Consider the following 15,669-nt stretch of genomic DNA (forward strand, 5'->3'; position numbering starts at 1 on the left):
GAAAAAAGTGAGAAACTGTAAATTGTTAGAACCCGAAGTGCAAAGATATACAAAAAGAACCAATGTACTCAAAGGTACAGATGATAAATTACTTTCATAATAAACTGTACTCTTGATTGCTTTAACTGAAATAAATTCAGTCTTAATTCGTGACAAACGATTAAAGTGATAGAATTAGCTTAGCAATGTAAAATACCACTGTCATTTTAAAGAGCGCTCTTAAGCATATAAACAAAAGGCAATTTTATGTTTTTAACACAATGATATAAAAAACTTAGAATACAGTCAAATAGTTGTAGGACACGATAGAATAGAATTATTTGTAATTGGTTCTTAATATTATTTGCATTTTTTAAATTAATTCTAATAACTTGTACAATTGCCGTTACTGACTACAAAACTGTTGTCTAAAACATGATCTTTGATCTTCCTTTCCGGTGAACGCACATAGCATGACCCGTTGATTGCCGCATATAAATATACTGCCGCTATTCAAGTTTCTGAACAGAACAATCTATTAGTCCTTATCAAGCCACATTCGGGCCTTGTCAAACATTCGCTTATTAACACTGACTGCTTTTGTGTGATCGTATGTGATTTAATTGCTTTGTGATGTACCAAACAATATATGAACTCAAAAATGATAACCGAGTTATTAAGTACATATAGTAATGTTAACATATATCAGTTAAATGTTATAAAGACAACAAAAATTAGAGACGTTACTTAATTCAGCAGGTTTGTGCGTGTTCTGATTGAGCCTGGTACCAAAATCCACAATTATAGATGATTGAAGATTCCGGTAAGGTTGATGTCCTCCCAGCAGTATAACCATATGTAGAATATGATATATTCCGATTATAGTCTATAAATGTAGACAGTATAGGTCATCAATCCTATTAAGAATACGGGTGAACTAATCGATAATCGGACCAGAGAGTAACCATGCAACTGCTTTCGTGCCATTATGATCTGACCACATTTGACCTAATATGATCCAACACAAGGAAACAACCTTTGGTTTTCTTCCGAAATAACAGTGGCGACAGCGTTGGTCTAAAAGTTTCAGTTTTTTTGTTACAGCTGTATGGTCCCAGTTATAACTCAGTTTTCAGTCCAAGTTATCACTGAAGTCCAGTTTTCAGGTATAACCAAACTACTGTTTTTCAAGTCTCAGAGATCTAAAAATATGTTATTTTCAGTCACAAAAGTGAAATCAATTCTCCAATTTAATGATGTGTTCATTAAATCTGATTTCTCATCAGTTTATTGAAAGAGCATGTGTTCAAGCGACCAAATTCGGAATCACACTTTGAAACCATATATATAATCTGATAAATTTCCAGCTGAAATATAGAACGGTTGCGAGTTACAGAAAGAGGTCAGCAATATCCTTAATAAGATAAAATCTGGCCAATGTCCAGACAATCTTATATCACATTCCGGTCATCCTAACGATTTAATCATGTTGAGTAAAAGTTAAAATTATTGTGAGACAAGTTTTCTGAGATCCTAAAATATAGCACAGCGACACCGACCAAATCACACTCGATAGAGAAGCTCTGGAGAAGGTGGAAATTTTACGCACCGGAACTGCATTATTGATAAAGAAGGGTAATGTGATACAGATGTGAAGCCACGGATTGGCAAAGTAAGGACAGCATCCCTACAGTTGAAGAATATCCGGAACTCAAAACAACTGTCAGCCAATGTCGGGTTCAGAATTTTTAGTGCAAATGTCAAGACAGTTCTATTGTACGGAGTTGAAACTTAGAGAACTACCACAGCAATCATCAAGAAGGTACAGGTATTTATAAATGATTGTCTACGCACGATACCTCAGGTCTATCTACCATGCTAAATCATCAGTAACCTACTGTGGCGGGAAACAAACTAATTTCCAGATGAAGAGGAAATTAGAAAAAGACGTTAGAGGTAGATAGGACATAACTTGTGAAAATCATTAAGCTGCATCACAAGGCAAGTCCTATCTTAGGATCCTTATGTCAGAAGGAAAAACGGGAGGCCGAAAGACACATAGATCCGGAAATTGGAGACAGACATCGAGACCATGAGTAGCACTTGTGAACCACTGGGAATGTGAGCATAGAACAGAGTTGCTTGTAGAATCCTGATCGGCGACCTATGGTTCACGTAGGGTAGCAGGCCTAAGTAAATGACTAAGTATGAAGCTCCTAAATGTTAGTCATGGCAGAGAAATCATCGAGTAACTAGTCTTGAGGTGTTATCCTGTTTACTGTCATAACCGGTTGTATTTGTATAAAAGGTGGCTACTCTAAACCGTTGCGGTTGCGGTCAGTAAATTTACTGATTGCTGTTCAAGCAGTATGTAGGGTGTTGGTTCCTACTCAAGCTTTCACTGAATAACCAAAGTATCATGGGTTTTTCGATAGACTGGAAAACGAAAACCTTCATCTTAAACTACCAGTTTAGATTGGCTTCTTTTGATCCATATATGGGAGCGATTATCGTCCTTAGTATATGATTTCCTAAATTTATTTCCTGTTAATTTTTCAGTACTATTATTTTGCGAGGTGACTATATCCACCTAAATATTGAATTAGTTTTCAATCCTTCTAGATTTATTTACTGGGTAATTGGTTTTTGTTCAAATCTGTAATTAGGTCCGCTGAGGATGGCACTTATTCTGAAAAAGGTTGGCCACAAAATGCTTATGGTGTGTCTAAGATGGGCCTTACAAAGGCTTCATTTATTTTCGGTGAAATGCTGAAAGATGATCCAAGAGGGATTGTGATAAATTCGGTTAGTTTGTTTTGTTGATATTGTGATGGTTTGTGTCTATTTTTATGCAAATCGTTCTTATCTTAAGATTAGAATAGTATTCGTTTTGTGAAATAAAATACCAGGTAATCCAGTGATTATATACAAATCCATTAATAGTTCAAATTAGCTATATTTATCCATAACGAAGTAACTGATTATCTTGTTATTATGTATTGCATACTTTTTCGTCAATCCAAAATGTGGGAAGCCACAATACGTGCTTGTAACCCTTTTTGAGCTGTAAGACTTGGGTGTCGTGATCCTATTGGTTTGTTGATATCTTGATTTTATAACGCTCGGTTTTCCCGTTTGCACGAATGAGACGTTATTTTACCCTGAACGAATATCTACTCTAGTGACCGTTCCAATGTTTATTCTATAGTACTTCAGCACAACTCAGATCAAGAACACGTGATTAGCCTAACTAGATCATAAGTATATTTCCACACCAAAAACCGACAACAATCACGGTAAGGAATTATATAACTCATCTAATATCTGTCAGATTATCTACTAGTCTGACTAAGCAAACGACCAATCATTAATTTCCTCGCCTACGCATCACTTAGTTCTTGAGATTCTAAAATAAATTACTCAAGCATCATAATAATTTTATTTGTGTAATTAAGTTGCACTAAATTTTCGTCGCGTTGTTATAGGGAGTTTTATTAGAAACTGTCATTTCGTTTGAAATGAACTGTTGTTTATATTTGTCAATGTTCATGGGTGCAGTTTTTTCCGTAAATTTTTCCATGACATAAAATTAGATTTGGCCCTCTATGTATTGATAATTGAATTAATGTAAACACTACAATTTACTACTGAAAAAACCAACTTTATCATGAGAGTTTATGTCCATATTCGTTAAAATGAGAACGAACAATTCGTTTGTAAACCTTATTTATTTTTGATAGTCCTGATTTCAATTATTTCGCTGAGGAAACTCAAGTCAGTTTGTCGGGTGAAACGCTGCAATTTTCTAAATATCAGTTGGTTGAGGTTATTTCAGACATAAGTTTTATAGATATTAAAAGCATTAACTTAACAGGAAAATTGCTCCATTTAAAGCAAAAGTAGTTTGCTAGAATTTTCTAATAAGGTTGTCACATTTTCAAACTTGAATACATTCTCATTAGTCAAGTTTAGAAATATCTATATAAAAGTTGGATGAATTAACCTGACTTATGATGTATAAGTTCTAGATTGGTAGCGAATGATATCCATTCTTGAATTACAATCAGAGTAGCATAGAACGAGAAATAATTCAATCAAGTTATTCGTTGGATTTATTCATGTAATAATGAATTGGTTACCACATCATATTGTATAAAGTTATCTTTGTTAGTTAACATAATAATAATATCAATAATATAGTTATCCTTTTCCTCTAAAAGCTGACAATTTGTATTTAACCTACTTCCATCATTTTCTTTGAGTTTGATATTCTTTGAGCTCTATGTGTTTATGGTTAGTTTTGAAAGCATCTATTTATCCTTATTTCTTAGTTAATTAGTTCGAACAAAGTGATCTTTAAAATGCTAATTATTTGCAGTTTCAACATGTACGCCATTTAAGGGAAATAATATTCTTATCCTATGTACTTAAATTTAATTCTTAAGATTATTTTCTGTTGAATTTATCGTTCATGAATGTTGTTCTACGTAATGATCACATACAGTAATAAAACAATTTGTTAATCCCAAAATTTAAATTAGGTTATTTAAAAGTTTGTTTCCAGATTAAAATTACTAGGTTTTCATCACACCTGATATAATCATATCAAAAGAGTTAATTTTGAGTTTTTTTATTATTAATTTGACAGTGTTGTCCTGGTTATTGCGATACTGATATGACTAGTCACAAGGGAACCAAAACAGCTGATGAGGGTGAGTGTCCAACTGTTTTTTTAGTCAGAACCTCTAAACGTTCGCATATCTGTTGTGATTTTTACTTTTGTGATAAAGTTAATACTTAAGGAATTGAGTTACACTCCTAACGTCAATAGAAAATAGATATGACTGACAGTCGTGATATAAATAATTTCCAAAGAATCATTTTATTAATGCAGATATTATTTTCCTTTTCTATCTATCATTTTTTAATGACCACGCATAACATGTGCAATCAGTTAGTAAGCTTATTTAATTATTTTACTGATTGTGTGTAAGAGGTTTAATTGTGATAAAAAGACATGTTCTTTCTTATATATGATCTCCATAATGTCGAAAGGACCGTCCGAAGTACCTCGTATACAACTGTTACCTTAAAATGTAAATAAGCAAATCTGTCCACTTTAACAAAATTCCTGAATACAATATTGCTAACTTCGTTAGTGTTTTCGCAGTAATCGAACCTTTTGATCACGCGATTAAGTGACCTGTAAAGTCTGGTGATCAAAAACTCAAGTTTTTCCGAAAATACTATACTGTTATAATGAAAATGCATGGAATGGATTACAAACTTCAATTTGCGAAGGGCTACGGTACTTACCGTGTTGGCATAATCATAGAAGGCTGCTTACTAAAATCGACTTAAGGTTACTTGTAACAACATGGAATAGGCAAATGACAGTTGTTAGCTGTGTCGAAATTACAGTAGCAGACAATTTCAAAAGGAAAACGAGAAACCCTTGAAATCTTAGTTTTTATGATAAAACAAATGTTCAGTGAAAATGATTGAATCTGGAGTAAATTATTCAAGTATTAATAAAATGAAGTTATAACAATAAATAAATTGAATGTCATCATTCTATGTAAATACATAAAACATTATGCAATGGCTGTTAGACATAATACTCAAAGCGCTTAAAAGGACTGAGGATAAACTCTACTCTCGTTCGCAATTTTAACACTTCACCTGACAACCAACAAAATTGAAGCGAGAATCATCATTAATGCTATCGTAGAGCATGTTTCGTTCTTTGTCATTTTTGCTGTCTTGCGTGAAAAATCTAAAGTTTTCTATGACGAAAATACCACTCCATCATGCTACGGTGTCAAGTGTAGCACAGTCATTTGTGATAAAAAAACTGCAACACAGCAAAATTCATACCTCCAACTAATTCTGTAATGGAAACTATTCCAAAATATCTACAATTGAGTGACCAAATCAACTAAAACATAACTGTAGTTATTGACTACTATACACTTAGATAACAACGTGAGGTTTATCTCCTGCCCTCAAAAGTTATTAAAAATAAGACTGATCACTGAGAATTAGTAAGTATTATCATACAATATACAGAAGAGAAACGGAAAAAAGAGAATACAGACAGGAAATACAGATCTGACAATTCTAATATTAGTAAAAGGTAGTGAAAGTTCTACAGATTCTGTGTAAATGACAGGACGGGCATAATATTATTAAGTTAACACTAAATTATACTATTAATGTAGTATGATAATTTAAATATTTTGTTACAATAATTAAAATCACTGAATGAATTAAACGAAACGATATCAAAAACATTCAAATATAAAATAATCAAGATTTAATAGATAATATTAAATAAGGAAGTTTTTCAAATTAAAAATCAACGAAATAAAAAGTTAATTACTGATTGTTTTGTGCAACGAAGCCTATCTTATTCTTATCTTTAAAGTGATCTGACAACATAAATAAAATAATATATTTGTAGTATCCCAATGAGTAGAAAAATTAGATATAAAATACTTATTCTCTGAAGAAGTAGCTTGCACGAAGTCACAAAACGTCAGAAAATCTAATCTTTTTACTCATTGAGATACTACAAATATATTATTTTATTTATAACAATCTACCCAATGCTCAATTTATTCGAAGTTATCAAGTGGCCTCACAACGTTATCATTATCATATTTTCATTTAATTGATTTTTTATTTGAAAAGTTTTCCCGCATTATTGTTTATCATATCCTCAAAATTTTTTCACGTAATTATGTCTGATATTATTTCATTTAATTCTTCCAATGGCTTTAATTACTGTGGCGAAAACATTTTATTCATCTTATTCTATTCACACTACAACCCAATATTAGCTTATTAATTTTCCACGCCTTTTTGTTTGCACATCCTGTAGAAGTCACATAGGCTTATGTATATAGTAATAACAACCCTAACGATACATAATACGTTTCCATGGAGTAAGAAATAGATCTCTATTCATTCGGAATTTTATAGAACAACACTTTTTTAAAACATTTCTTTCCTCATTTCATGCAGTCTAGCATGCAGCCAGTAGCCACTCCTTAAAAATAAATGGAACACACAACGCAAGACAAGACATTTAGAGTTGAGGCTGAACATTATCATCCTGTGCGTTGTGCCACGAAGTTCGTGTTATTTTGCATTAAGAGCATTTCTCATGGTTCAAACTCTTAATGTGAAAGTTATTTTTTGGATTGTGGGAAAATGTTAAGTTGTCGTCTTCAATATCGTTTTTGTTAGAGTTGAATCTACACAAATTTGTGTATTAAGGTAAGTTTACACTCACCGTCCAGTGTTTTTCGTATGCATTAGACAAAGAAATTGTCGAAATGTTTTAGATGAGATATTCTATGAGTGACTTGTTAGTTAAACACAGTAAACGTACCTCTTCCTTCCCCGAAGCAGATTACGTATTACATGTATTCTACATAATTCAGTTAGTCCGTGATCTTGAGTGCTGTTAGAGATATTAGGACGGTTTTCACTTTCCAGTTGCCCATACCGTGAAAGGGTTCTTCTAGAGGTACCTGAAAAGGAAATAGAGTTAGAGTTGGTCTTAGTGACATGAGAGCGTGACCACAGTGCCCAAGGGACAACTGCTTGAGGTCGGTCACACACAACCTTTTTGTGAGTAATTTTCGTGTTCTGTACTTGTTGGAACCTTACCGCCAGAGACGGATATCCGTGGGATAAGGCGAGGTTTATATTTTTAGGGTCTACCTTTCCTAACCCCACCCTTCCTTTGTGGGCAGACAGCATCGCTGCCATACTGGTTGTCTGAGAGATGCACCTTACTGCCGTCACATCTCTGTACAGTCAGCAGTATGACTTCACCTTCGGACCTTAAATTTGCTGCTTTTAGTCTTACCGCTCTTCAACTGACCTGTTTGGCATGGTAGAACCTTAAGGAACGATTGTTGCAGCCAGTTTAACCCGATTGGTTCATCACGATAGGCAAGCCCGACCACCAAGTCAAGGTAGTAGCAACGGTCGGGATTCTACATAACACATAATGCGCTTGCGAAAAGTTGGCAGATAGTGCATTGTTTACGGCGGGACTGTTGTCATTGATGAAAAATCCCACAGGTATCCCTGACGAAACTGTCTTAATAAAGACTAAGAACCTACTAGTCAGCTCGGAAGTTTCTCTATCCATAAATTTAAATGCTACTGGCATTGTCTTCATGAAAGCATCTAGTGCCACTATTTCGTATAGAAACATACCGTTCTTACTACAGTTGTAGGTAAAATCAAAATCTATGACATCGGAAAATCGACGAGCTACATTGTTTTGATATAATTTTGGAAAAATGTACTGTTCCAGAAAACCGTTCACTTCACGATGTGCCCCAAACTAACGTACGGAGTAGAGATAATCAGGGTTACACTGACCTGGAATTTTCGATCGTTCAAATAAACTGTCGCATATCAAAGACATCGGCGATTATTTTATTTACGTGACTTTCACATACAAAATCGATGACAACAAAAGCTGCATGTTCGTAGATCAATAAAGAATGAGTCATATTCTTCTGTTTGGCTGTCAAGCGATCAAATTGGTGGTCTTTCTCATAATTGCTACTCAGCAATTCGTGATAATGACTCATTGACCATCTGGATACTGCATAGAAGCCTTCTATCAGCCAAAAAATACTTAGGATTCACGAACGTTACCAACAGGATCTCTAGACGAACGGATAAAACTTCGCTTTGAGACAGAAATTTATGTCTCGAGTTGTTGGTCGCAGAGGGTGACAACTACACTGAGTAAAACTGATATTCCTGATGAATCTTTTGATTGAACGCTTGAATCGGTTTTCTAAACTCTTCTAGTAACCCCTAAGTTAAATGTACACGACCACTTGAACACAAGAGAAAAAGCGCAAGCTATGTAAAGAACGCTTTACTCAAAATTTAGTTTATGTACAGAAAATTGAAGGTATTTATAGTATTTCAGATAGCCCTGAGCTTCTGGAGATTATCGAACCCTACGAAACAGTAGCAGGATAGTTAATCATCTAATCAGAAATGTGATACGTGACTCTTCACTTTCTAGATGTTTCTGAAATGCTTCTATTCGATGCTGATTGAATAAAGTGCTTGCTAGCGTTTCCAGGGCTCCTTTAGATATTTTTCGAGGAATATCCTGAGTCTCCCAAACACCTTCCTCCTTTCAAAAATTAAACTTCTTTGAGTCTAATTGCAGCTTGATAACTGGTTTCCGGCGGCGTTCCGATTTCCTTGGTGTCCTCTAACTACGAATGTCCCTGGGCGTTCCTGTCATTGGGTTATCTGCAAGTATCTCGATTGGATGACTCACTCGTCTGTCTACAGTGTTCAACGTCCTTTTTTCTGTGTGGATTTGGTTGATGTATCTAATCCGCCTTCCAATTGTCCCACCCATTTTGTACAAAACATTTCCCATTCTTTTTCCAATGTCTGCAGGTTCCCATCGATTTTTTCCAAGGTATGACTTGATGACCATTATATCACTCACATTAAAACTTCAGATATTCTGATGTAACTTACATCCGTTAACTGATTTAGGTGGCAACGTGGCGTCGAATACGGTTCGAATACTTCTTTCGAACACAGCTTCATCAAGAGACTTCCCATCTGGGACAATAGGGTTGGGCCTAGTTCTGTAAGCTGTTAAAAAATTTGCAATTACCTGAATTGTCCCCTCGTCTCTCTTTCAGTAATGCTCTTTTGAATGTATCGATAAAGCTTTCTGACTGTCCATTTGACTGAAGGTGATAAGGTGGAGAGTGTATATGTGTAATTCCGCTAATGATGCAGAAGTACTTGAATGATTCTGAAGTGAATTGTGACTCGTTGTCGGTTACCAAAGTCTTCGGAACTCCAAGACAGTTCAGCAATTCAAATGATTTGCTGATCGTTTCATTGGCTGTGCAATTTACCATAGTATAGATTTGTGGCTATTTCGTAGGTACATCTGCTATGACTAAAAACTATTTTCCTCCCACTGGGCTGACAAGATCTGCATGTAGCCTCTCCCAGGGACTACTGCACTTTTTTGTTGTTGTGGTTCACATTTATTTGGACTTTTGGTTGCTTGCAGGTGAGATGAACAATCGCGGTATTCGATATCTTGAGCCATTGTAGACCAGTAAGCAAATCTTCGAGCCAATAATTTCTTCTTGTTGATGCCGGAATGTACATTATGGAATCGACGTTATTTTTTTGGACATCGATTTCGTCAGTGGACATAATAAATGAGTCAAAAATCATGAATGTGTCCCGCCGGCGAAAATACTGTAGCAGCTCTCCTTGAAAACGACTGTTTGACTACTTGGTGAGGAGATAACCCGTAACTTCTCTTAATGTCTTGTCATCATCCGTGGCTTCTTTGATAGCTTTGGAAGTAACTGGTAAACCATCGACTGCGTCTTACAATACTCAGTGTACTTCTGTTTCCATCTCAATTGCTGCCACAAAAGTATCTTCCTATTTTACTTGTGAACCAATCAGTCTAGACAAAGCGTCAGCCTGTTCAAAATCAGTAGTGGGTTGGTACTTGAAGTCATAACTCAAGAGTGTGGTTTCTTATCGTTGCAGTCTGTTTGCTTCATATGCCGGAATCCCTTTCTCCGATTCAAATATGGTCAGCAATTGCTTATGATCAGTTAAGAACGTGAACTGACGTCCAAATGTCATCTTGTGAAACTTTATGGCGAAGATACTTGACAATGCTTCCTTCTCTATCCGGCTGCAGTTACGTCCTGTTGTAGTTGTATTTAACGACATAGCTGCATGTGATATTACTTTCACAGATCCAATGGGGCATGATGTGAAAAGTAATTGCCCCAATGTCGTAGTTCGAAGCGTCTGATGCTACCGCAATTGGTAAGGATGTATCGTATTGGGCAAGCAACAGATCCGAGACTAGTAGTTTTTTAATTTTCTCAAAAGCACCTTGACAACTTTTCGACCAATCCAATTTTATGTTCTTCGACAGCGTCTTATTTAACGGGGCACGTAGGCGATGAAGGTTAGGAATAGATGCACCATAATAGGTCCCATAAAGCATCGTAGTGCGATGACATCCGTCGGTCTAGGCATAGCTTCCACTCTCTGGGTCTACCCAGCAATTCCTCAACCGAATCCTCCCTTTTTATGGGTATTATAATAAGCATTTAATTGACAGGATAAAATAACGCCTTGATTGATGGGAGAAGGGTCTAGATGAATAGTGGTCGGAGACAGGGAGATTAATTAGCTAACCTTTCTTCACAATCATTAAACTCGTTCAAGTAATTAAATGAAAGGTTGCTAATATCTGCGTGTAGTCAGTTTGAATTACATAAGAGATTTAAAATTAATATCGTTTCTCTAGTAATTGGATCGATGTGTAAATCGCTATTTAGCCACCTGTCTCGGTAATTGGTTAACACGTTTCCTATATGTATCAATGATTTCGTTGATGAATCAATCATTAAAAAGGACATTTAGAAAACTGTCGATACACACATACAAACATTTATGTAATCATATTCATAAAATATTTAGTTTTCTGTACTGTGGATCACAGAACTACTCAACATTCTATGAATTCGTATACTTTCACAATATAATCTAGCTACGACACTTCATATTGAAATTAGCTGTCAGTTGCGCAAGTTCCAAAATTGTAACTCATGCATCTTCCCATATCTTTTACCGGAAGATATTTTTCAGGATATTTCCAAATATAACGAAGGATAACAGTATGCCTCTTAAGTTTCTTTTGGTCATTATCTTGTTTGTATGATTTGCGGGATTTCATTTATCAGTGATTTGCACTTGACTAATATTAAGTTTTTGTTGTGTTTATTACTTTAGGTGCTGATACACCTTTTTACTTGGCCACTTTACCTATTGAATCAAAGGAACCAATTAATCAATTCGTTTACGAAAGGAAGGTGGTCAGGTGGTCTAAATGATCTTCAGGCCAATTTTACGTTTCTCGGGAATGTAAACAGAATGTTATTGACTAGTTTTACTATTTCGCAATCTGAATCACAATATTTTCTTGACGTGATTCCTCTACTAATAGTAATTTTTCTTACCTATTACTGCGTTTTCCCTTGGTACCTCACGTGTTATCATAGGATTTATAATTTTATGAGTTTATCTAGTTCGTTTCAGTAAGATTCATCCTCATATTAAGAATTCATTCCGGCCCATGCATATAATTGCAGTGTGTTTTTACGTGGTGTATGTTATTTCTTGACTGCATGTGGTCGTTTGAACGTCTGTATTGCCATTTGAGCAGGATTCGTACTACTTAACGGTGTTAATACACAGACGATGCAACCATACAGATCGGCTAATAACCTAATCTTTATGAAACAGATGTCCAACCGTGTTGTTCATCGATCACGTGATATTTTTGAGTTCTTGATTTAGTGACTCGCTTTTAAGGTATGTTATCTTTATTTAGAGTGCGTTTACTATTGTATAACGTGGACCAGGTATGTGTCACGCAAATCTTACTACAAAGTGATAAAAGCCGTATGGGTCATACGATCAGTGGGTGAGCACGAGAAGTGCTTATCTAAAAAAATACAAAATACATTACCATCTTTTAGTAACTGTCATCTTTTGTGTTATATATATAAATTTTCACAACCGGACTAGCATCACGAAAGCACCAACTATTGGTCGGGTTGACATAAGCCATTATCCCTCCTATGAGTTGTTTGATGCTGTACTCCATCGCCAAATCTGGCAAGAGTACAGATATTTCAGTTACTTCCAACTATTTCCCATAAGGAGTATTTTCAGAGAGAATCCTCCTATTGTTCAAGCAGTACTAAACATTTGGAAGCTGAAAATTGTGTGCTTTCTATACGAGTACTAGTTTCCGATAAATACGTGCTATGTGGGTGCCACGGTCTCAGTTATACAACTTTATATGCTTAATCAGTTTCGTTCTACTTGTACCATTCACACAACTACCTCAGACCTGTTTGTAGATCGACCTTGTTGGGGGAGTTGAAAGAGTAATAAAATTTGTCTCCCTTTTCGACTGAACAGGTGAACTGGGACATTTGAGGGGAGGTTTACGTATGGCTCCTCTCGTTTTCAATGGTAAGCTTGGCGCTAGCTGTCTTTAACAAACTCTCAGAACACGGTCTTTTCTCGATATCAAGAAACTCAACTATAGTGTCTTATGAGTATCCCTGTGTTACAGGATTTAATAGGGGGTGAGGATGTAATTCAATCAAGACCTGGAAAGATTGATTTTGTAGTTAGCCTCAAACGTAGCTTGACTTGACATTTATTGCCAGTCTGTTTTGTTTGTATCGATCAGTTGTGAAAAGTAGGCTCTCTGACCATACACAAGTTAAATTTAGCGAATGCCACACCACTATCAGAAACATGATTGATGTCCTACGAAAAGTAAAAGCCTTGAGAACACCTGGGTAATCAATTTAATGCATATATATATATAATGAAGATATTTTATAACAAATTCTCCAAAAGTTTTCCTTACTGTTTGGATTTTGTTTCTTCACTGGCCATCCAGTCGGTAATCATCATTACATAGACGTTCATCCTGAAAACTCAGGGCTCCAAGTAGCATCACAATATTTCACGAATTATTTTCAATGAGGCAATTCACTGAAAGTCAAAACGAATCACTTATGGAATTGTAGCTTACATCAGAATGCTAATAAACGGAGTTTGCCAAGGGACGTTACTGACAAAGCCAGTTTCTTTTCACATTGTTTAGATCATTTGACCTAGAAAAATGAACTGTTTTTGAGGATCCAGTTACTTTGTACTCGCTACACTCTAGTGCGCTAGGTGACGCTAGCGAAGCCTAGTGTCAATACTACATAGAGTTTCGTGGGACTAGTTTTCCGAACCATCCGATGGAGAGCAAACTTATAGTGCTCCTCCAGAATTGGGAGTTAAGGTTCCTGGTTTAACGAAAAACGATAATGAAACTTTCGAATGACAGTGAAACTTATCTGTTTCCCGGTTGTGGTGTTTTTACTGACTGATGATTCCTTCGTACTTAAGTTGCGTTATTTCTGGGATTCCTAGCTTTTACTATAATTCAAATATTCCTAATTATCACAGATAACAAACACTGTAATTAGGATTTTATAAAGTGTTTCTAACGATCGGCAATTTCGAAGGGCATTTCCCACATCTATAGGCGATCATATATCTCTCTTCGTTTGTTTCATGACTTTTTTGCTGACAGGGAGCACAGAATCCATTCATTCAAATAGTTTGTTACTGATTGTAATTCCTCATACATGATTTGTAGGTCTGTTTAGTGAAACAGGATGTCACTACTGGGATCAAAGAATCTGAAAAGGCTTAAGTTACGTTGCCTTCATTAGCTTCTTCAGATTTTGGTGCTTTACTTAAAGGTTTGATAGCTGTGTGCAATAAAGACAGTGGATGGATTAAAATTTAGCCTATAAAACTATAAGTACAGGATGCTCCAGTCTTTCTTAGTGATATGAATGAATGATGCGAAATTGCATCTTTTTTACTTAGTGTGATTTTCGTTCAACATCGTTCCCGTATTTTAATTTCATATGATGTTTATTCAAAGAATATTTGTTTGTTTTTCAGTGTGGTATTTTATTTAGCGTAACACTAATGTATTTGATTGTGATATTAATTCAAGACACGATATACTATGAACTATGCTCAGCATGATATGCAGTATGTGGCTTGTTATAACTGGGAATTTTCTTAAACATATGATTTCATTCTACTTAATATTCAAAATAGATAAACCATTGTATACATCAGTTGTGTTTGTTGTGTTTTGCGTATAAGAAATCTTCACTTGTACCAGTTTTGGTGCGCGTAAGTAAATAAATCCCCGAAATCAGTAGTTGATGAATAAGGTAGTCAGTGAACTTGAAGGTGTTGAAGTTTATCAAGATGATCTCATTGTTCATGGTTCTGATAAGGTGGTTCATGACCAGAGTATTTTGGCTTTATTGCGTTGTTTAGTTGAGAAGAATATTACAGTGAGTCCGAATAAGTGCCCATTTTATGTATTTGATTTTGGATCTATTGGACACCTAGTTGACGGTAACGGTCTTAAACCAAGTGCGGTGCAACCACATCTGACGAATATACCGTCTTACAGAATTGCGTTCACCAATGTGTTATCTTCAGTACACTTATTTATTAAAATACACATTTTATACAAAATTACGGACTTAATGCACAAGGCTGAAGCTTATTGTTAATGTTCCCAATAATCGTAGTTTGAATGAGCTTCCATTTTGGACTTTTGTTGTCGTTCCATAGTTTGAAACCTTAAATAATTAAAATATTTGAGATTTTAGCAGCTCTGCAGGGTTGGCAGTTGCATAATAATCCTCGAAAATACGACGCGAATGTTCGGTTACTGGTAATATGTAAGTTAAACGAGAGAAGACTTTAAGTCCTTTCTATCTGTTCTGATTAGTCATCTGGTTTTCACAAGGTATTGTTTCCGGCACCCTTTATGTTTGTTTTGTGAAAAGCTGTTCATCTGTTCTTGTGATTTGTTGATAAACTTTCTTAAAAATGATATTCACGATACATTTCTAGCAGTAAATTACTTGCTTACTTACTTACACCTGTTATTCCCAATGGAACATAGGCCGCCGACCAGCATTCTCCAACCCACTCTGTCCTGGGCCTTCTTTTCTA

General features: G+C 35.5%; 1 protein-coding gene across 2 annotated transcripts in view; it reads left to right on the forward strand.

The window, feature by feature from the left end:
* The window catches only part of CBR3_3 (Carbonyl reductase [NADPH] 3), a 24,249-nt gene extending 11,821 nt beyond the window's left edge, over nt 1-12,428 (forward strand). For both annotated transcript variants that reach the window (XM_051218191.1, XM_051218192.1), the window contains 3 exons: nt 2,646-2,784; nt 4,628-4,691; nt 11,833-12,428. In XM_051218191.1, the coding sequence (XP_051074028.1) occupies nt 2,646-2,784; nt 4,628-4,691; nt 11,833-11,933 (304 nt within the window). In that variant the 3' untranslated portion in view covers nt 11,934-12,428. The remainder of the gene's footprint in view (nt 1-2,645; nt 2,785-4,627; nt 4,692-11,832) is intronic.
* Nucleotides 12,429-15,669: the final 3,241 nt, after the last annotated feature.

This window comes from Schistosoma haematobium, chromosome 1, assembly GCF_000699445.3.
Source record: "Schistosoma haematobium chromosome 1, whole genome shotgun sequence".
NCBI lineage: Eukaryota > Metazoa > Platyhelminthes > Trematoda > Strigeidida > Schistosomatidae > Schistosoma > Schistosoma haematobium.